The 23,445-nt window shown below is 39.5% G+C and overlaps 2 protein-coding genes across 9 annotated transcripts in view; both read left to right on the top strand.

Annotated features, from left to right (window-relative positions):
• Nucleotides 1–23,445, top strand: part of Arb2a (ARB2 cotranscriptional regulator A) — a 430,019-nt gene that overhangs the window by 314,309 nt on the left and 92,265 nt on the right. The gene's annotated exons all lie outside the window — the stretch shown is intronic.
• Nucleotides 2,511–7,103, top strand: Pou5f2 (POU domain class 5, transcription factor 2). The gene has a single exon (XM_050122199.1). The coding sequence runs from the start codon at nt 6,105–6,107 to the stop codon at nt 7,101–7,103; it is 999 nt and encodes a 332-aa protein (XP_049978156.1). The 5' UTR covers nt 2,511–6,104.

Genomic DNA, 23,445 nt, shown 5'->3' with positions numbered 1-23,445 from the left:
TGATATATTTTCAGGTTGTCTTGAATTAACTAATTTCTTATATTGTGTTAATTCACTTTTTAGAGGATACAATGAATGTATCTTTATAATATTAATTACTAGAGTTTTCTACAATCCTAACTTCACTTTTTAGATCTGGAAGACTTTTCTGTTACTAGTCTCTGACTCCTTTTTCCTGTGGTTGCTTTTGATGCTGCTCCTTGACCATTCTAGATATTGCAGCCCGATATCTACCCTTCCAAAGGAGAGTGTCTAAATGCCCTGGTGTCTCACAAGTGCTAACTCACCTGATGCCTACAGAGTGGGAAAAATAAAAGACCAGAACAACTCAGTCTACTTTGCTTTTTTTCTATCTAACTTTGGCATAATTCTTGGCTAGCTCTGATAATTTAATTGGATCAAAATAGGCTTAGTTTCTTTATGATACTACTAGTAAACTAGACCTTCTCATATACTCTATATTTACTGACATACCTTCTCATATACTTCTCATATACTCTATATTATACATATACATATACTCTATATTATACATATACCTTCTCATATACTCTATATTTACTGTCATATACCAGTTGCATAAAATACCTGGTTTCATTGGTTTCAGTACATTCACACAGTCCACTCTGGCATTTTACCTATACCCAAGTTTGCTCTTCTCCCTCTTCCTTGTACTTCTTCCCACTGCCTTTCCCAAATGCTTCTGCTGCTTTCATGTGATGTACTTTTTTAAAGGTTTATTTCTTTTTATTTATGCATATGAGTGTTTACCTGTATGCATGTATGTGCATCATGTGCCTGGCTGGTTCCCTAGAAGGCCAGAATAGATGTTGGAGCCCCTGGAACTTGAATTACGGTTAGTTGTGAACCTCCATTTGTATGCCATAATCCAATCCTGATTTGTACAAAAGCACCTGGTACTTTTAACCAGTGAGCCATCTCTCCAGCCCTTTGTCTTGCACACTCTTGAGCAAATCCTTTCTTTCTGAAGCATGAAGCACTTTCAAAATGTACATTTGAAAAATTAAAATCATCATCTTGCTAGCCAATGGAATTACTGATGGTAAATTAATGAGTCACCCGCACAAGTGTAGTAGTATAGTAGTATATTACTTGTATTTTGATCAATAAATTTTGCCTGAAGACCAGAGGCAAAGCTAAAGCCACTAGAGGTCAGGCAACAATGGCACATACTTTTAATCCCAGCTTTTGGGAGACAGTCAGATGGATCTGTGAGTTCAAGGCTACCCTGGGCTACACAAGATCAACGCAGAAACAAATTCAGGTGGTGGTGGCTCACACCTTTAATCCAAGTCTTAGGGAGTCACAAACCTTTAATCCCAGCAGTAGAGTGAATATAAAATGGGAGGAGAGAGAGGGTTAATCTGCTTTGTTTATGGTTGCCCCAGCCTTGAAAGAGGTAAGACTTCTCTAGTGGCTTGGGAGCCTTGCTTTCCTGGTTTCGGGGTTGAAGACCATTTTCTGTTTCTGGGTTTTTTATTATTTGTGCTACACACAAGCAGTTGTTTTGTTTTCATTGAATTTACTATCCTCAGACCAGTGTAGATAGCTCATGAAGGTATTAACACACTGGTTGACATATACATACAAATTAATCTGTATCACAGTCCCCGGCAAGTTCCATATCTCCCAGCTGGAACTCTGAGTTTAAGGCAGAAAATACATGTAAAAGTCCAGCTGGGAGGGAGATGGTGTGTGTCAGAATACATGAGCAAGACCTCCCCAAAAGATGAACTACATCCTACAGGGTTATTCATTACCAAAACTTTTATTTTTTTTTCTGATTCTCAACCAGTGGATCCTGATAGTTATATTTACCTTCTGAGAATGAGAGATTTAAAGAAAACTCAGGAATACAAATCCTTATACTTGGTACATTTGCGTTTCCACCTAAAACACCTTTTTCAGAGCACTATCCTTAGTTCCAAAAATGCTAATAATAGGAAGCTTGTAACTTCCGTCTTGGGTCAGTTCTCCTGACCTGAATAATGCCTGAGAGTCAGAGACCTCATACTTTTTGTGCTTCTCTGTGATCCCATGGAGAAGCATGACCTGAGTCTTACTTTGGAATTTAAGCTCTCATGAAGAGGTCCCATATTTGGTAAAGGTCATTGGTCCAAGCAGCACTGGTTGTCTTGGGTATTCCCACAGTTGCTTCCTCTGATCTCTGTTATGCCAACCAAATACACTGCTTCTTATTTCCTCTGACCACACTATTACCATAGTGCATTAAATGCACTTGTAAAGAGATACCAGGATTTCCTTAGCTGTATGAGTTCAGTTCCATTTTGTCATTCCCCAACCCCCATATGCACAAACTAGGCAAATGAGGTTCAACCGAGTAATTGACAACACCCAAGTTAATTTTAAAACTCAGTGAGTTAATATAGCCTCACTTCTAAATTTATTGTTTTTAGCTACTTTGTTTTAACTCATTTAATACAATAAAGCTTAGTTCAAATTCATTTGAACTCATCAGCTTTTTTTTTTCCAATTCACTAAATGTTCTATTCAACTATTGTTTTTAAACAACTAATGAATCTTTTCTCTCTGGTTCTCTTGTGCAAGTGAGGTATTTTTTCTATACAAACCTTAATGTATAATTGTCCTGTCTCTCCTTTATCTTTCTTTGTGATCCACCTTCGCAGACACTGGTTACTTTGTGAGTTGAGGGGAAGGGGGCATGCATGTATGCGTGAAAAGAATAGCTATCAGCTCAGCTATTCCTTAGTGCAATTCTTTACCTTGTAAGCTGTATTTCAGAGGCTGTCATCCAATTCAAGAAAACTAGAAGTCTTTTCAGCACTGATGCAGCAGAGGTTCATTTATTTAATAGTAAGTTGACATTTCTTCTCCTAGCACCACAAAAATAAATGAATAAATAAACGTCTCTTTGTACTGTGAGTGCCAGAGAGCCACCAGTAAGACAAGCATCCTGCCGTTAGCCCAGACTTATTCGGGCAGAAACTGCTAAACTTCAAATAAGTCAGCTACTCAGTCTGCAGATATGACATTTGATTTGCTGATTCAGAACTTCAATATCATATCTACTACCTTGGTTGGGTTTCATTGCTGTAAAGAGACACCATGACCACAGCAGCAACTCTTATAAATAAAAATCATATGATTGGGGTGTCTTACATTTTCAGAGGTTTAGACCATTTTATCATCATGGTGCAACATGCTGGTGTCCAGGCAGACACAGTGCTGGAGGAGGAGCTGAGAGTCCTGTACGTTGACTAACAGGCAATAGTAAGTAGTTCGAGACACTGGGCATAGCATGAACGTATATGAGACCTCAAAACCCACTTGCACACTGTTAGGCTTCCTCCAACAAGGCCATACCCACCCTAACAAAGCCATTGCTCCTAATAGTGCCACTCCCTTTGGGGGCCATTTTCTTTTAAACCATCACATCAACAATCTTATTTTCTGTAGTTCTGAGTCTGATTTAGTGTCAAAATGCCCCCTAATCTGAGAGTGTTATATGGCAAGTCCCATGTTGCAATATAAGACAGGAGAGATGTTAGTGTCCTAAAGTCAAGCCTTCTTGTTACATTGGGATTACTTTATGGTGAATATCATAAAAGTCACCATTCAACAGAAGTGTATTGTGCACTATATTAGTCAGGGTTCTCCCATGTTCTAGACTTGCTGTTTCCCCCAAGAATGATCTTAAATTGAAAAGATGGAGACGTAAAAGAATTGTTGATGTGTACTCCAATAGAGAATCAAAAATATAAAATTAACTATTAGAGAAATGCTCCCAAAGCAGCCTCTTTTCTTTGTGGGGAGATGTCTCCATTAGGGGATATCTAACCTGAGTCTTATAGGTTAACAAGAAGGTACGATACACTACCTTTATTCGCTGACTACCTTCTATGTGCCAGATACTATAATAGACACTATAGACACAGCAGTAAAAAGCATACAGTGGACACATAGATAAATATTTACTAGATAGCAGTACATGCCAAGGCCAAAATAAAATAGGTGAGAAGGGAGAACAGGGTAGCAAGGGTGATCAGGGACATTGTTTTCTAGTGAGAATATGTGAGGAGACTCCTAAACAGTAATGAGACTAAGAAGCAGAATAATCATTTCAGGCAGGTGGAAGAACATGAACAAGGGCTCACAGGGTACAAACAAACTTTAGGGGAAAAGAGCAGGTTTTCTTCTTGACCGATGAGGTAAGACTGTGATGAATGGTCCCTGAATGAGTAGATGAATGAATGAAGTAGTGTAAAGTTCTGTGAACCGTCCTCATTGCCAGCTGAGAGAAGAGGGGCTGGCTTTGGAGCTCTTTGAAGACCAAAGTGATGTCATTAGGTTTTCTTTGGTTATTTCAGATTTGGATTGGTTTGAGTTTGCTTTTAAAAGGTTATATATAGCAACAGTATGAAAGATGAACCTGAAAGAAAAGCAGAAGAAACCTACTACAAGCCAGTTCTTATTGTAGTGCCTGTGAAAAATCACAGATACAGAAAGTTGTGCTGTTTCCAGAGGCTTGCTAGCCACTTTCTGATGCCTTTCTGATAGCAGAAAGTTGAAGAACAACTCTCAAGTTTACACTTGGGTGTCTGACTTATGATCATGTGGCCTCTGGAGGAGAAGCATGAAATAATGAATTTGGACCAGCAGAAACACAGATGTGAAAGTCAGGAAACAAGTCAAGGAAAAGTTGGCTAATACCCCCATATACACTTTTAAAGGAAGAACAGAAAGAAATACTTATTCTTGCCAGGCCCTGCAGAGAACATTAGTAGAATGTGGATTCTTACAATGCTATTGGGTTTGATACTGGGAAGGCTATCAGTGACCTCAAGAAGGCCAATTTCGGTAGACATGGTAGAGACAGAGCTGAATTGGAGGGCCTGAGGCTGAGGTCTTCTAAGCAAAGTTGTTGTTGTTCTTCCTCCTCCTCCTCCTCCTCCTCCTCCTCCTCTTCTTTTTCTTCCTTTTCTTTTTCCTCTTCCTCTTTTTCTTCCTCTTCTTCCTCTTCCTCTTTTTCTTTCTCACTCTTCTCCACTTCATCTTCCCCCTTATTCTTCCGAAGTTTTGGACCTATTAGATTTCTCTTCTCCTTCCTTCCTTTCTTTCTTCCTTTCTTTCTTTCTTTCTTTCTTTCTTTCTTTCTTTCTTTCTTTCTTTCTTTCTTTCTTTCTTTTCTCCACTTGGGGCCTAGAGCTGAATGCCTAAGCCAGGAGCATGGTAGAAAGATAGAGATCTTTGTAGCTCTGGTAGGAAAGAGGCCAGGTACAGAAGTACCTGATGCTGATGAGCCAGATCGGACAAGGAGTGATCTCAGTGGCCAGCTGCAGGTCATGTAAGCCCAGAAACCTGTCTCTAGGGGGAAAAATATGACAGACTTTTTTTTTTTTTATCTATTTGAGTGAGGAAGCTTAGAATGTGAAGCTGAGTAGGAGTGCACGTTTGCAAGAGTGCTGGGAGAAACATTGATTTCCTCCAGAAATTCTGCTAGTGCAGGAGTGGGGTGTGGCGGCACAGTGTGAGCTAAGTCTACAATCTGAGGCAGGAAACTGACCCTAGTTAGAAAGTGAAGCTTGTGTGACTAAATGTTTTCAGGATATGCAGAGGAGGGACTTTGACATAAAAGATAGTAGAGATGGAGTACTAATGAATGAACAGATACTGTCAGCAAGACCTGACATATAGGAGGTGGCTAATTAGTATTTGTGAAGCCAAGATGGTGGTTTGGAAGGCGTGAGAAGAAAGGGACGTCTGATTTTCTGGTAGCTCAAGGTCAATGCTTGGGTCCCATTCAAGGATAGGATCCAGGTAGAGACCGAGGACCTGACTGCATAGAGGAGCAAAACTTCAGATTTGTCTAAGTTAGGAGTTAAAAGCAACGGTCAGGACAAAAGACTGTGTTTTCAGCCCTGAGAACTCAGTAAGCTACCAGTCTCCAAGCCTTGGATCCTGAACACTTTGATCTAGTCACTTGCTTGCATTGCTGTCCCCGCCCACTGGGGGCGGGGCTCGAGGGCGAGCTTGGTGGCTGTTCAGAAGCCTCGAGAGCCATCAGTTCCTACCAGACTTTTTCTGTGGGTGCTGTCCACCCTATGGCCGCCCTCAAGTCTTTAAACGTTTACCCTCTTCCAGGCAATAGTGGTGGCGGCCTGGAAGGGCCAGTTCCCATGCGAGTTAACACCCCAACCTGGTTGAGCAGCCAAGCAGCCACAGGCAGGTTAATGGTGCGGCCACCAGTCATATGTCCAGGCCGTGAGGTGTGTGGAGTGTCTCTGGGTCCCTCACCTTATGAATTCCGAGGTGAGAGAGCACCCTGTGGAGCTGGTGAAGCCAGGGCCTGGTCCCAGAATTCCTCGGAGGATGCCTGCCCAGGACCCTACATCGCCCTGAGGTACATGCCAAATTTGGCACTGCCAGAGGACGTTTCAGCTATTCAGAAGGAGATGGAACAACTGGCCAAGGAGCTGAGACAGAAGAGGATGACCCTGGGGTACTCACAGGCCGATGTGGGCTTTGCTGTAGGAGCTATGTTTGGGAAGGTTCTCAGTCAGACGACCATATGCCGCTTCGAGGCCCAGCAGCTCAGCCTTGCCAACATGTGGAAGCTGCGACCCCTGCTGAAAATGTGGCTAGAGGAAGTAGATGAGAAGAACCTTCTGGGCATATGCAGAATGGAGATGATCCTGCAGCAGGCCCGGAAGCGGAGACGTGCTAGCAGAGAGAGGCGCATTGGGAGCAGTCTGGAGAAACTGTTCTTGCAGTGTCCAGAGCCCACACCTCAACAAATCAACTATATTGCTGGGCGCCTCCGGCTCCAGAAGGATCTGGTCCAAGTTTGGTTTTCTAACCGGAGCCAGATGGGCAGTTGGCCAACCAGTGATACCTCCCAGAGGGAGAATGTGGGGGCAACTGGGCCTCCCTTCCCAGGGCCACCAGTGTGCTTTCCCTTGGCACCGGGGTTCCACTTTGATTTCCCCCACTATGGGGGGTCATGTCTTACACCCCTCTGCTCTTCTGCCCCATTTCCTGTGCGAGGAGCCCTTCTGTCTGCCCGAGCCACCACTCTGAGCCTCCCCAGGCTGTCAAGCTGAGGGGCCTTCCCTGCAGGAGGAAGATCAAAGAATAGAGAGGAGGGGCTTTTGTTTGGGGGGGGAGTTAGCCTTTAGTTCTCTGCCTAAAGAATTTAAACAAGCTAAGGGAGAGGGTGGGAATTCCTTGGGAAGAGTTGGGAAGAAAGTTAAAGCTTATCACTAGCTTCATTTTGTTTTTACCTTTGTTTGTCCCTGGCGTTGGCATTACAATATATTTGTGGCTTCAACGTTTGTTTCTCTTTTTTATTATTAATTAAACACATGTCCATTGTTCCTTAGTGTTTCAGGAATTATAAAGAGTTTATTTCTTTGTTAACACAGTATAATATTCAAAATGCAAGTCACAGAAAACTACTCTAGCAGCTTTTATTAAAAACAAACTGACCTTTGCACAGACAGAAAATCCAAGGTAACAGTTACTGCTCTGAAGGGGCTGAGAAATGGAACTGGAAATCAGCACTGAAGCCCTTTCAGACACAGGAGCTGCCTTGCAAGCCCCATTTCCCCACCCACCTTTTTACTTGCAGCCAATGTGCTGGGGTCGCCCCCTCCTCCCGGTATGCGCAGGCCTGGGCCTTCTTGCTTACCCTGACTTTGAAGTCATTCTAACCTAAACCTGTTTGTTACTGAGGATGGCAAGCTGGACCACCACAGTCCGCAGCCCCAACTCTGTTTCTTCCAGATCTTTTGGGTTGTTCTTTGGAAATACCTAGTGCTTTGTTTTGAGCTGACATGCTTTTAGGATCATGCTTGTAATAGTCCTGGTGCTTTGACTATTGGTGGCTAGAGTTCTGTTCAGCCTGCTTATCCACACTTGACTCCACAGGACTGTTTCCAATAGGCACTTAAGTCCCTTTTCCTCGAAACTGATTTTTTTTTCAACTTTTCCACTTTTTTTCTGATCAATTAATAATCTTCCTGTTTGGGGCTGGGGAAAGTTGCTTGAGGATAGAGCATGCAAAGTCCCTGGGTTTGATCCCAGTATCAAAAAAATTTTTTTTTTAAATCTCTTTGCTTTTTGATTTTTCCGCTATAAACTTGCATGCAGGGTATATTAAAATTCCATCACTGTGATATAACTGAGACAAAGACTTTCTGCTTACTGGGCAGCTTCTGTGGCATGCATTTCCTTCATTGTTTTTGAATGATTTATCTAGGGTATTTTCAAAGATCATACCTTAGTACTTTTATTTCGCACTTTGTTTTCTGAGTTAACTTTGGATTTTATTTTTATTCATGGCCTCTTCCTGGTTTACTCTGGTTCTTTTCATGATTCTTGTTTCTATTGTGTTTTTGAAATGACTACATTTTTAAAGTGTTTTCTGGTGCAGTTTGTTCTGTTTTCTGGCGCCTATTGGAGAGGTGCCTCTGTGGAGTCAGAAGCAGAAGCCAGAGCAAGCTGCATTCTGCGCTTGTTCCTCAGTTCCATGACTGATTTGATCAGCACATAAGCCAGACAAACCTAATGCCTCTCTCTAGTTCATATTTTCTTCTTCATCATAGAAACTGATACTTTGCTATTAACTAGCATGCCTCCAAAATTTGCCATTGCAACCATTTTTAAGTGTAAATTCAGTTTGTTCAACTAAATTATATCAAATGTGCAACTATACTGCCATTCTATTGGAATTCTGTGTCACAGCTCTAAAATGTGACCTCCTAACCACAAAGACATCTGCTTTGTGTCTGTGAATTTGTGTATTCTAGATATTTGTATGAATAGATTCACATAATTGTTCCCTGTGTCTGTGAATTTGTGTATTCTAGATATTTGTATGAATAGACTCACATAATTGTTCCCTGTGTCTGGCTTGTTTCACTTGGCACATCCTCAAGGCTCGTATATGCTGCAGTGTTTGTCAGAGTCCATCCTTTTTGACGGCTCGACAGTATTTCCCTGCATAAATAGGCAATGGTTTTGGTAATGGCTCAACTCTTCAGTTATTCTCACCTGCTCTCTACCAAGCCTAATATTGCTGTGGAGAGCTGTAGTAAAGAACCTATTGAATCCCTGTTTTCAGTTCTCTTGAGTAAATACCTAGGAATGGAATTGCTGAGTCGAGTGGTTCTATCAACTTCTTATTTATTTTCTTTTAATAACATATTAATTCTTTGAGAATTTCATTCAATATACTGTTCATATTCCCAGACCCAACTCCCCCAGATCCCTCTCCATCTCTCTGCTCACCCAACTTTTTCCTCCTCTCAGTCTGTTTTTCTTGCTCCCATCTAGTCCAGTTGATGTTGCCCAAATTGTCCTCAATGTGAGGCCTGCCGTGGAGTGTGGTCCCCCTACCCGAGGTCATGTCATTAAAGAAAACTGATGACTCTCCTTCTCCCAGAGCTACTGAATGCCAATGTCCCATCAACTATGGCTTGGAATCCTGCCCACCTTGAGCTTGCACCGGGCTCACACATGCTGCCCCTGTAGATGCACGTGCAGATGCCCTGCTGTGTCCGGAGGACACTGTTTCCTTGGGGACTGGTTTAATACAGACATCCTGTTTAGAGATGAGCACTCTGAGGTCTTACTCTACATGCTGGCCGGCTGTGGCTCCCTACTGATTGCCAGCTATTGCAGGGTTATTAACTTTTTGAGACACTGCCGAAGGTCTTCCTCGGCACATGTGCCGCTTTTAATCCCCTCGAGGAACATAGAAGGTTCGGTTTTGCCTCATTTCTACCAACATTTGTTATCCCCTATCATTTTTTCCATTATACCCATCTTAGTAGATGCGAAGTGATAGTTTATTGTGGTTTATGTTTGCATTTCTCCAAAGAATGATATTTCACAAAAAATATTGAGCTTCTTTTCATATGCTAATTGTTCATTTATTTTTTTCTTCTTGAAGAAATGATTCAATTATTTTACCCATTTTTAAAGTAGTATCTTTATATATTCCAGATGTTAAAACCTTTATCAGATATATAAATTGAAATATTTTCTTTCTATGGATTGTCCTTTTAGTTTTCATATTGTCTTTGTGATGTACAAAAGTCTTTAATTTGATGTGGTGCCCTAGTTATTTATACAAGATGTAAAACTACAGTACTCTATACAGTATGATGGGGAAAAATAAAAAAAAAATAAAAATTTGACTTCTCGGTTCATTGGAATGCAAATTGGTCCCACCGTCATGAAAGGTTGTTAGATAATTCACATGAAAACCTTTTAATTTTTCTATGACCCATCATTTTTTTTTCTATCACCTTATATTTCTGGTCTTTTTCCATTTCTCAATCTATTTATTTTTTAAAAATTATCTTTTCTCATTTACATGCCAAATCTATTTCCCACTCCCTCCCCTCCTGCTGCTCCCTTTATCTTCTGCCCCACCACTGCATCCCACCCTATCCACTCCTCAGAGCTGGTAAGGCTTCCCTTGGGGAGTCAGCAAAGCCTAGCACATTGCTTTGAGGCAGGACCAAGACCCTCCCCACTATTTCTAGACTGAGCAAGGTATCCCTTTAGGGAGAATGCGTTCCAAAAAAACAGAACAAGAAGTAGGGATACATCCTGGTCTCACTGCCAGTGGCCCCACAGTCCGCCCCAGCCATGCAACTGTCACTCACATTCAGAGGGCCTAGTTTGAGCCTATGCTGGTTCCCTTGCTGTCAGGCCAGAGTTGGAGAGCTTCCATTAGCTCAGGTAAGCTGTTTTAGTGGGTATCTTTATCATGGTCTTGACTTCTTTGCTCATATTCTCACTCCTCCCACTCTTCGACTGCACTTTGGGAGCTCAACCCAATGGTTTGCTGTGATTCTCTGCATCTATTTCCATCAGTTACTGATGACATTTAAGATAGCCATCAATCTGACTGCAGGGCAAGGCCAGTTCAGGCACCTTCTCTACTATTACTTAGGGTCTTAGCTGGGGTCATTCTTGTGGATTCCTGGGAATTTCTCTAGTGCTAGATTTCTTGCTAACTCCATAACTCCCTTAATCAAGATATCTCTTTGCTGTTCTCCATCTCTGTCCTTCCCCCATCTTGACCATCCCATTCCTTCTAGTTCTCCTCTTCTCTCCCTTTCTCCTCTCCTCCTTCCCTTCTCCCACCCCCATGCTCCCAGTTTTCTCAGGAGATCTTGTCTATTACTGTTACTCTTTGGGTTGTCTTTCTTACTTAGTGTCTCTGGGATGACCCATCATTTTAACATGCAAGAATATTTATGAGAAGTTACTTGTCTGCATATGTGAAAAATTCAGAGATAAGAATAATCATTACAACATTCTTTTTGTTCCTTAAAACAAACAAACAAACATGTATTTGTTATTTTGACTCAGAAACCATTATATAGCCCAGCTTAGTTTGGAACTAGGATTATACTCTTGTCTCATCACACTCAGCCCTAAGAAATGTTTTTTTTTTCTCTTTTTAATTGAAAATAAATTTTTATGTAATATATTTTGATCATATCTTTACACACACAACTCCTCCCAGAGCCTCTTCACCGACCCAAGTCATCCCCACCCTCTCTCTCTCTTCCTCTCTCTCATTAAAAATCAAGCAGGCAACAACAAAATGATAGACTCAGTCACAGTCAAAACAAGCAGAAAAATAGAAAGAAAATGCACAGGAAACACATGCAGACACAGAGACACACACATTTGCTCATGCTTACTCTCCACACATTGTCCAGTTATCGACTACAACTTCTCTGATGATGACTGAGAAAGACACTGATCTATGAGTATAATAATAAAAAAAAAACCTCTTAAGTTCTCTTAGCTGAACAGTAGTACTTCGTATTGCCCTAGGTCCATGGCCTACATAGTCTCAGGCTCTTGATCATTGGAAGATCATCTGGCATGGGTTTCATCTCATTGAATGGCCTTGAGTGGAAACAAGGAGTGGTTGGTTGCCCCCACAACTTTTTTTTGCCACTGTTGTACCAGACTTCATGCAAGCATGTCACCATTGTAGATAGAAGGTATTGTAGCTGTGTTACTGTTTACCTTTCTCCTCCAATGTATACAGACTTCATGCAAGCATGTTGCCATTGTAAATAGAAGGCTTTTTAGCTGTGTTAGTGTTTGCCTTTCTCCTCTGATGTATACAGAGTAACTTCTGGTATTATGAACACTGGTCAATAAGAGTGAAGGCTCTAGTTAGGCACTAACTCAACTTTTCTGTATTCAATTAGATATGTAGGTGTTGTCTTCAGCAATAGGGCATTACTATCAGTTTGTGGAGGGGAACCTATAGCTCTGGCAATATCTTGAGTTGTGTGGGGGTTTCCATGGGCTTCTTTGACCAACAGCTCAACTAGATGTAATCCATTTCTGGCAATGAAGGTTTCACTGAATTGCAAAAGATGTCCAAATGGAACTGTTTCTCCTCCATTATTTGGTGATTCTATTCATATTTCTTTCATATATGTTTGTATTTTAAGCCTCTAATGTGGTAGGTTTCCTTAGAACCCTTCAAATAACCTTACCCTCCTCTTCCCTCCCTAACTCCGTTTAGTCCTACTTTCCCAGTCTCATCCCCCACCCCGTCCATCTATAACTATCTATTCTTTTTGTTCTTCCTTGTGAGATCCTTCCGTCCCCATGAATCCCTTATTCTATACCTAGCTTCTGTGGTTGTAGGGATTGTAGCTTGCTTTTCTATGACCTAACAGCTTACATGCACATATAAGTAAATGCACGCCATATTTGGGATTTGGGGATGCTGGATTACCGCACAATTATTTTTTTCTGGCTCCATCCTTTCATTTGTTAATCAATTCACCTGTTAATTTCATGATTTTGTTTTTTAAGTAGATAAGTGATATTACATTATGTTAATGGTACCATATTTTCTTTATTCATCCATTGACAAACATCCAGGATGTTTTCAGTTTCTGGCTGTTATGAATAGAGCAGCAATGAGGATGAATTAACAAGTGCCTCTGTAGTAGGATGTAGAGTCCTTTAGATATGTGCCCAAGAGTCGGGTAGCTGGATCTTGAGGTAGATCTATTTCTAGCACTCTACGGAATGGCCACAATGGTTTCTATAGTGGCTGGACAAATTTGCATCACCTGCAGCAGTAGATAAGTGGTACCCTTTCTCCACATCTTGGCCACAATGAGATATCATTTTTTTTAATTCATCTGACCATTCTTAATGAAGTCATGTGAAATCTTAAGTAGTTAGATTTGCATTTCTTTGATGACTAAAGATGATGAACATTTCTATGTGTTTCTCAGGCATTTGGATTTTCTCTTTTGAGAATTCTGTTTAGATCTGTACTCTGTTTTTAATTGTATTATTTGTTTTCTTGATGTCCAGATTTTTTAATTCTTTCTATATTTTGTATATTAGTGGATGTATAATCAGTTAAAAAATCTTTTCCCATTTTGTAACCTGATACTTTGTCCAAACGATTATGTCTTTTGCTATGCAGAAGCTTTTCAGTTTCATAGGTCCTATTTACTAATTGTTGCTCTTAGTGTCCATGCTATTTAATGAATTCAAAATTATCCCCCACTTTATGTTCTATCAAATTCAGTGTATTTTGTCTTATATCGTGGTACTTGGTATTTTTGGAGTTAAGTTTTATGCAGAGTACTCATAATGGATCTATTTTTATTCTTCTACATGCAGTCATCTAGTCTGTCCAGCATCAATTGTTAAAGAAGCTGTCTATTTTCAGTGTGCATTTCTTGCTTATTTATCAATATCAGATGTGTGCATTTGTGCTTAGGTTTTCAATTCTATTTTGTCGATTTGTATGTCTGGTTTATATCAATACCATGCTGTTTTTATTACTATAGCTCTGCAGTACAGTTTGAATTAGAGATGGTGATGATCCAGCCGTTTTTATTATTCACAATTTTTAGTATCTCCTTGTTTTTTGTGTTTCTATATAAACTGGATATTGCCCATTTAATTTCTGTGAAGAATTCTGTTGGAATTTTGTTAAGGATTTACAGTGAATCTGAAGATTGTTGGTATGGCCAATTTCACTGTGTTAATCCTCCAATCCATGAGCATTGGGGGTCTTTCCATCTTCTGACATCTTCTTCAGCTTCTTTCCCTAGTGTGCTAAAGTTTTTATCACACAATTCTTTCAATTTTCTCAAAGGTTTTGTCAGCTGTAGATATTTCTTGTGTCATTTTAGGGTCTTTTTTTATAAACTCATATTGTCTGTAAATAAAGATGCTTTGACTTTTGCTTTTGCTATTTGTATCCCTTTGATCTCCTTCAGCTGTCTTATTGCTCCAGCGAAGACATCAAGTATATATTGAGTAGATGTGGAGAGAGTGGACATGCTTGTTTTTTTCCTGCTGCTAGTGGGAATGCTTTGCGGTTTTCTTTGTTTAGGTTGCTGTCAACTGTAGGTTTGCTGTGTATTTCCTTTATTATTTTGAGGTATGTCTTTTGTATCCCTAGGACTGTTACCATGAAGGAATGTAGATGATCATGTGGTTTTTGTCTTTCAGTCTGTTTACATTTATAAATTTACATACATCCCTACCTACAACTATTTTTTAAAGAACATCTGTACAAAGTTTAACAATCCAGAGTCATACCTTTATCACAGTCATCTTTGTAAAATAGTAATTTCTAGTTATAAAGTACTTCTTAAATGAACAAATGTAATCTTTTTCAATTTTGCTTGTATTTGTTATTTCTATAAAACACATTTCTTTAAACAGGAGTACTACGCCATATACGTACACACACACACACACACACACATCTAGTATGTTTGGGGTTAGAAGACGTTGCTGAAGATTAAGATTTCAGGGATTTTTTTAAAAACCGAATGCCTGTTAATTCAAAAGAGTGTAGTATTGCTCAGGAAGTGTAGACACCTGCCATATGTCTGTTTTCTTGTGCACCAGAGTAATTCACAATTACTATCTGTGTGTTTATATACCTTTGTGGAGTTAACCCATATTTAAAGTGTAATATAACTCAAATCATTTCTGTGTTTCCGAATGTTTATTTTCAATTTTAAAAAATATTCAAAAATACAAAATTCTACTTTTAGCACAGAATCTTTCATGCTTGTCGTTTCTGAAGCAATCAAACAAATGCAAATAAGAGCTATGCATTTGTAAATTGAAAGGCAGGGTCGGTTTCTAAGAGTCTATCTCCATCCTGTTGAAGCCATCCTGATACCCAGTAGAATCCTTAAAGGAAACCCTGGTGACATCAGAGAAGAACAACACTACAGGGAGCCCAGGGAGAGGCCACTCTGCCACCTCTCTGCAGCTGGAAGACCTGCTGTGGATTCTGCACAGCATTGGCTGCTTTGGCTTGCATTTGGTTGGACATCTTAGGCTTCCCTCCTCCTGGTGTTCAGTCTTCTACTGCCTGCCTGCCAAAGACTCAGTTGAAACAGGAAAAAGTCACTACATTTCAAATTCATTCCTTCTAAAACTGCCCAATTGTTTGGAATTCCTTCTGCAAGGGCATGACTGTATTGTTTCCTAACTGGTCCTCCTTTTTCTTTTAGCATATATCCACTAAGACCTTTCCTAGTACGAGGTACAATTGTCAGGACAGTATTATGACACATACTTATTTAATTTGATTTATTTTTTTAAATGGATAATAATTCACAAATTTAAAACTCCTGATTGAGTAGGGTAAAATCTATTTTATGTATCAGAATTGGAGTTTTATTGAAGATACTTTTAGAAGCTTGGGTGCAATGTTTAAGAAACTGAGAAGTACTCAAAAGAGATGAGCACAGGCTTCTCGAAGACAGTTGATCTCTGTTGTCCTTAGAGTAGTCGTGCAAACTGTTTCAATAGTTTTTGTTTCTTTGTAATGATTTATTTATTCTTTGAGAACTTTATCCAAGTGTACCATTATTTTTATCTTCTGCACACCTGTCCCCACTCCCAACACATTCTTCTCCCTACTTTGTGTCCTGTTCTTTTTCATTATTTTATAATCTACTTAATCCAATTATATTTTTTTAGCTAAAATCAAATCTATGTTGGTCTGGCATTATATAAGACTGTTAAAATATGATGGATTAGCTGGTTTAAACCAGAAGTCTATCTCCACACTGTTCTGGAGTATGGATGTAAGATCTAGGTGTGGGCATGGTTAGTTCTTTCTGAGAGCACTGAGAGAAGAATCTATTCAAGGTTTGTCTCCTTGACTCATGGACACCCTCCTCCTATCTTTATTATCCTTCTTCTGCATGTCTTGCTCACATCACTTATGTATTTGTGGTATACTATAATAATCTCTTTTTGCTTACCTGTCTGTAAAGAGCCTATTTCTGTCATAACCTAAGATTAATACCTCGGCATGAGAATATTTTTGCAGATCCTCTTCCTCCCATAAATGAACTAAATTTTAAACTAATTTGAGGTGTTGTACATAGTCAGGTAGTAGATGATTTATTACTTAGGGTATGTGTACATATACATATAAGCATTTGTTTCTGGATTTCAGTCTGGGTTCACTAGCCTACTATCCCTGTTACTTTAAACAGTTACTTCATTCAAGAGCCTTGGTTTTCATCTGTCAGGAATAAGATGGTAAAAGTTGGTAAGAATGAATTTGGAAACTATTGAAATAAATCCTCAGGAGATCTCTCTTACTCAGTACTCAATAATTGTTCCTTGTGATGCTGTTGTCATAGTTTACCTGTGATTTGCTTAGCACTCACAAAAATCATTCTTCTGCAACTATGTAAACTGGAAAGCATTTAACAACTGGTAACCCAAACTAAATAAGCAAGCAGAGAGTGCAATCATTAGTCTCAGTTGCTGATGACAGTGGTTGAAATATAAATATAAAGCTGGGTATGGTGACACACACCATAATCCCTGCAACCGTAGGCCGAGGCACACAGATCTCTGTATGCAAATCTCAGTTCACACCCAGACTGAACTACAAAGTAAGACTCTGTCTCAAAAGAGAATGGAGGTGGGGGAGATTTATAAAAATCTGTTCCCTTGGTTGACAACTAGATAATGGGACAAATGATAATGGTTTCACTTGAATGATCGAACCTTTCTGAAAACCGGATAGCATTATATAGTTTAAATGAGTGATCTCTCTTGTTTCCCACCTGTAAGTACATAATATCCACAAATAAGAACAAAGCAATATAACTAGGATTGATGTCAGAGGTTGGTGATACAGAATGCAAATGTGAAGAACGGGTGGCACACTGGTCAGACTGTGAGTTGCACAGAAGCTTGCCTTCTTGATCAGCTCTTTCTCGTTTCCTGCTCCCAACTACAAGCTGATTCCTCCCAGTCTTCATACAATCTCTTCACTGAACGTTGCTATCATGTAGATGTAGAAAAGTCAAGATGTCCTTAAAAGTCTATACATTAAAGGTTTGGTCTCTACCTTGGTCTAGCTGGGAAATGGTTGTGCCTTTAGGAAGTGGGACCTAATAGAAGGGCTTTCATTTGTTTTGGGGTATACTTTAAAGAGACAATGGAACCTGGCACCTCCCCTTTATCTTTTTGCATTCTGGATGTAAGAGGAATGTCTTTGGTCTACCACATGCTCCTACCACTATGTGTTCTTTACCTAAAGCCGAAAACAAGCAGGACCAACTGGCTATGGAGGATCACTCTTCAAAACAGTGAGCCTAGATAAAACTTTTCTACTCATAAATTGATTATCTCAGGTATTTGTTGCAGTAACAGAAATTGGACCAGTATTAATAACCATGTACTCACTGACATAGTTCTAAGATCTGCTATTCCAGCTTGCTAGAGCTATCAAGGTACCTCAGAGTAGATAGCTTAAGCCAGAAACTATTGTCCCTGGAGACTGAAAGGCTAAGATGAATTTCTGGGAGGGGCTGTTTCATTGACAAGTTGTAAACAAGGTTGTCTTCCACTCTTTCCTTGCTTGAAGTCACCTCTCTGTGACTCTCCTGTCATCTTCCCTCTATGCATATCTTTGTCCATATTTCCTTATTATATAAAGGTGCTAATCATACTGATATGCTTAGTGTCCGACCTACTGTAATAACTCCTTTAAATTTATCATCTCTATAAAGACCTTATCTCCAAGTAAGATCATATTTTAAGATATGAAAACTTAGAATATAAACTTGAAGGGAACACAGTTCAACCCATAATACCTACTACTCCTGGGGAAAATCTAGGTTTGTACTGGGAAATAGATATAAGAAGACAGCCGGACAGAGACTGTTGTTCCTACAAAGAAATTAAATAGAAGATAATAACATGATAAAAAAGGAAAGCTCCTTAGACATGGAGTCACACTTTCAGATATGCATTCTATCTTTTTGACACTTATCTAGATAATATCCCTCTTCTATAAATACCTTATCAGGAAAAGTGTGTGTGTGTGTGTGTGTGTGTGTGTGTGTGTGTGTGTGTGTAGGAGGGATTTTCTGGGCACCAGATCCAGAGCTTTACACATACCAACCACGCCCTTTGCAACTGGGCTGTACCCAGTGTCTCTTCTCTGGAAATTTGAAAATATGTCTCAGCTAAAAACTCTGTGGCTTCTTCTATATAAACAATAAACAGGTTGAGAAGGAAATCAGAAAATCAACACCCTTTACATAGACTCAAATAATATAAAATATCTTGTTGTAACTCTAATCAAGCAAGTGAAATTCCTGTATGACAAGAACTTAAAGTCTTTGAAGAAAGAAATTGAAGATATCAGAAGATGGAAAGATCTCCCATGCTCATAGATCAGTAGAGTTAGCATAGTAAAAATGGCCATCTTACCAAAACAATCTACAGATTCAATGCAATTTCCATTAAAATCCCAACACAATTCATTACAAACCTTGAAAGAACAATACTCAACTTCATATGGAAAAACAAAAGTCCAGGATAGCTAAAACAGTCCTGTACAATAAAAGAACTTCTAGAAATATCACCATCCCTGATTTTAAGCTCTACCTCACACCTATAGTAATAAAAACTGCATGGTATTGTCATAAAAGCAGACACATGGATCAATGGAAATGAATTGAAGACCCTGATGTAAACCCACACACAAATGAGAACCTGATGAAACTCATTTTCAACAAAGAAGCCAAAATTATACAGTGGAAAAAAGAAAGCATCTGAAACAAATGATGCTTGTCTAATTGGATGTTGACATGTGGAATGCAAGTCAATCCATATTTATCACTCTGCACAAAACTCAAGTCCAAGTGGATCAAAATCCAGATCTCCCTGGGAAGGGAAAAGAGGAAAGATGTGATTGGAGAGGGCAGGTGGGGATGGACACATGAGCAATCAGGTTGTGGGGAGACAGAAGGGAAAGAGTGCTGAAGGGAACTGCTTGGGGTAGGGGGTCAGAGGCCCAGCACAGGGCAATCTCCATGGAGTCTATGGGGAGGACCCCAGGTTAGACTCCTAGCAATAGTGGATATGTAGTCTAAACTGGCCATCTCCTGTTACCAGCTTGGTACCTGGCCCAGTTGTCATCTGAGAGTCCACATCCAGCAACTGATGGAGGCAGGCAGATACAGAGACCCACAGCCAAACATAGGTGGAGTTTGGAAATCATACAGAGGAGGAGAAAGAAGTGTAGGAACCAGAGGGGTCAAGGATACCACAGGAAGGCTCACACAATGTGCTAACCTGGCTCATAGGGTCTCACAGAGACTGATCCGACAACCAGAGAGCCTGCATGAGACTGACCTAGGAACTCTACATATATGTTACAGTCGTGCAGCTTGATCCTCTTGGGTGCCTCTGTCCTAACAGTGGGAACAGTGGCTGTCTCCGACTCTTTTACTGGCTTTTGGGATGCTACTTCTCACACTGGGTTGCCTTACCAGCCTTAATACATGAGGAGGTGCTCAGTCTTGCCACAACTTGATATGCCATGGTTTATTGATACTTATAGAAGACCTGCCCTTTCCTGAATGGTGATAGGAGAGGAGAAGATTGGGGTGGAAGGGAGAGAATGTGGAGGAGAAAATAATGGCAGGGGTTGCAGCCAGTATATAAAATAGATAGGTGAATAATTTAAAAATCCATAAAATTCTGTGTTTTGAAAAGAAATAGTGCCACTCAGTGTAGTTTGTTAAGGTTAAATATCATTTATTAAAAGATGAAATTAAAAAAAAGACTGGGGCTAAAGAAGTTAGTATGTAATCTATTTTGAAAACAGAGTAGTTGACCCATTGATGAGAGTAGAAGCCATTGCTTAGGAAGAGATCTTGGATATGTTATGAAGATATAATTCATTTTCCCAAAGAGATACCAGGCATCAGGCACTCGACTTTCTGAACCATCCCACCAGACTGAGTCTGAAAACAATACTACTAAGCATTGCCAGTCACTAGAACCATCAAATTTGTGTGCCATGATCAATCTTGTCACTCATCTTTAATTTTTTCTAATTTTATGCATTTATGAAACAGCTAAAAACAGCATAGACTATGTTCAGACAGTTGGTTATTGTTTCTATAGACACTTTTAAGAATATTGCTAACTATAAGTAAACATCAAGTATGGTTTTCAGCTATAACCTTAAATTATTCTTTCTGTTATAATCAGTCATACAGGTGAATTGCCTGCCATTAGCATGCTTGGTAAATGTGTACTACCTTCAAAATGTAACCTGTTTTCTTTATCCCCCAAAAAGCAATCCTGCTTACACCATGGATAGAAAGAAAAATTTTTTTATTTCTTTGTCACACCATTAAAGTAGATAACCAGTTATAAATTTTTATCTTCTAGGCCAAGAAATTTTAAATAAAATACAAACATAAATGTGATTTTTTTTCATGAAAAGTGAAAGGGTCTTTATCCTTTTTATTTGGGGTGCCAGGTAATGACACAATCTATTAAAAATGGTATTTTAATTTTTAAACAGTTTCCTACTTTAGTCAGTAAAAAATTTATTTGATGAATATTCTTTGTGAACACATCTGTGCCATGTGAACACCTAAAAAACAGAAAGGACTTGAAATTGTGATTTAAATATTTTCTCAGAGTTGATCCAGTGATGCTGCTGTTGAAATAAACCATACATAAATGAAATATCACTTCCTATTAAACAGCAAGTCTAGATTTTTCAGCCATTGTTTTAGTGAGGACAATAATGAATCTTTTGTCTGAATCTAAGATTTAAAATGCAACAATCTACCTAATCACAGGTGTGTGTTTATATTTTACCACATTGTCTGACTATATGCGTTTTATGTTACAGGTGTGTGTTTATATTTTACCACATTGTCTGACTATATGCATTTTATGTTACTTATTTCACAGGTATTAAAGTTTGGAGCTATGTAAGAACAATGATTTGATTTCTCACATTCTCCTTAGTACTTGTGCTAATATTCATATTTTAAATGGATCAGACAATAATATATATTATAATGCCATTGGCAATGTACCAGAACATGGCAAGCAAAATAAGAATACCCAGCCTCACCCAGATGTGAAAGTCCCCAAACTTCAGATTAAGCAGCTTTGACCATTTCCCAGCAACTTTTCTCTGGCACTTAACAAATGTCTTTTCTTCCTCATATTCTTTTTTTGTTGTTGTTCCTCATATTCTTATAGACATCAACATTGTCCCTGTGTGCTTGTTCTTCAGCGATATCTAAAGGACAAAAGAACTGAGAAATAGACAGGGAGTGCACATACTGAGTAAGAAAGGAATCCAGAGGTTGAGGAGAACTCCCAAATGGTGAGTTTTAGAGGACTGTACGAGCTAGCTCTACAGAGAAATCAACCAGGAGCCAGTGAAAGGCATGTGACCATTTGGAAGACTTGTCATCACCAGGAGGTAAGAGGAAGAGGAAGAGGAGAGACACAGCAAACCAGAATAGGAGACAGCATGGAGAGACTGCTCTGCAAGCCTTCCATATGGCTTGTAGTAGTATTCCCTCACTGCCTTCAAAAAAGAATGTATTCATTTACCTAACCATATCCCAAGGCAATTCAGTGCCATCTCTCCTCTAGGCCAGAGTGTAGATGGAAGTTTCTGTCCTGCCTGGTCCCTCAACCATTCAGTCCCAAAGAAATACACAGAGGCTTATATCAATTATAAATTGTTTGGCCTATTAGTTTGGGCTTATTATTAAGTAGCTCTAACAAGTTAAATTAACCCATAATTCTTGTCTATGTTTAGCCATATGGCTTGGTACCTTTGTTCAGTAAGGCATTCTCTCATCTTGCTTCCTCTGTGTCTGGCTGGTGACTGCATCTCTGCCTTTTTCCTTCCCAGAATCCTCTTAATCTGGTTGTCCCTCCTCTACTTCCTGCCTGGTTACTGGCCAGTCAGTGTTGCATTAAACTAATACAAATGACAAATCTTCACAGTATACAAGAGCGTTATTCTATGGCAACAGAGTTGACCTGAAAGCACATAGAGATAGCTTATTAGTACAGACCTTGCTTTATCTGCTAAAATAACGAATTCAATATTTCAAAGGTGAATCACAGATATTTCAGGATTTTCAGGTATTTCTTCCTCATTATTGTTTTTTTTTTCTTTATGGTACTGTTGATCAAACACTGAAACACTGGACCTTGTGCATATAGCAGTCAACTGATTTATTATATATACATTCCCCATGGTGATTCTCTCTCCTGATCTTACTTTCATTAGTATCTGTCATGTAGTAAACAATGAAAGAATGTAATTTGAAAAATACTTTAGAGTTCTGTGTATTTTTCATTTTACTTGTTTCTATGCTTTACTAAAAATTGTTCCTAAATGTCATACATAAATACATCTTTTGGGGGTGGGTGGGAGTTCAAAACAGGGTCTCATTATGTAAGTCTGTCCTGAAATTTGCTGTGTAGACCAGAATGGCCTCTAACTCAGAAAGATGAGGCTACCTCATAAGTCTCATGGTTTCTTGCTCCAAGAATGAAGAACCAGGGCACAGTGACAATCTGAACAAAGTAAAACCAAACTCTAACACTGGCAAAGAACTCAGTGTCCAATGTGTGAGATTCACTCAGGGAAAACTGGGAGTGCTGTGTGTGGATGACTGGTTGATGCTTGTGATTCTTCATTTCCCAGTGTCTCACCTAGATCAGATTTTTGCTAGTAAACATCTTATAGGAACACTGGATTTGACTTTAAAATCCATTTTTGTAAAACAGTTTCTTCTTTTGATGTTAGACATCATTACTTAATATATCGATTTTATAAAATCAGGTTTTCATTACTCTATTTACCTCAAGCATCCTTAGCTTACCTTTCTTTTTTTCTTTTTTTTTATTGAGAATAAGAAAAAAAAGTTTCCGCCTCCTCCCAGCCTCCCATTTCCCTCCCCCTCCCCCACTCTTCTCCCCCTCCCCCCACTCTTCTCCCCCTCCTCCCACTCCTCTCCCCCTCCCCCCCCAATCCGAAGAGCAGTCATGGTTCCCTGCCCTGTGGAAAGTCCAAGGTCCTCC

The sequence above is a fragment of the Alexandromys fortis genome, unplaced genomic scaffold, assembly GCF_014885135.2.
Source record: "Alexandromys fortis isolate MF-2015 unplaced genomic scaffold, M_Fortis_MF-2015_v1.1 scaffold_163, whole genome shotgun sequence".
Classification (NCBI taxonomy): Eukaryota; Metazoa; Chordata; class Mammalia; order Rodentia; family Cricetidae; genus Alexandromys; species Alexandromys fortis.
Note: the sequence above shows the minus strand (reverse complement) of the source record. Positions and strands in the feature narration are given on the sequence as shown.

Excerpts from the sequence above, each read along its gene's own strand:
- Pou5f2 (XM_050122199.1), top strand. The coding sequence starts at position 6,105 with ATGGCCGCCCTCAAGTCTTTAAACGTTTACCCTCTTCCAGGCAATAGT.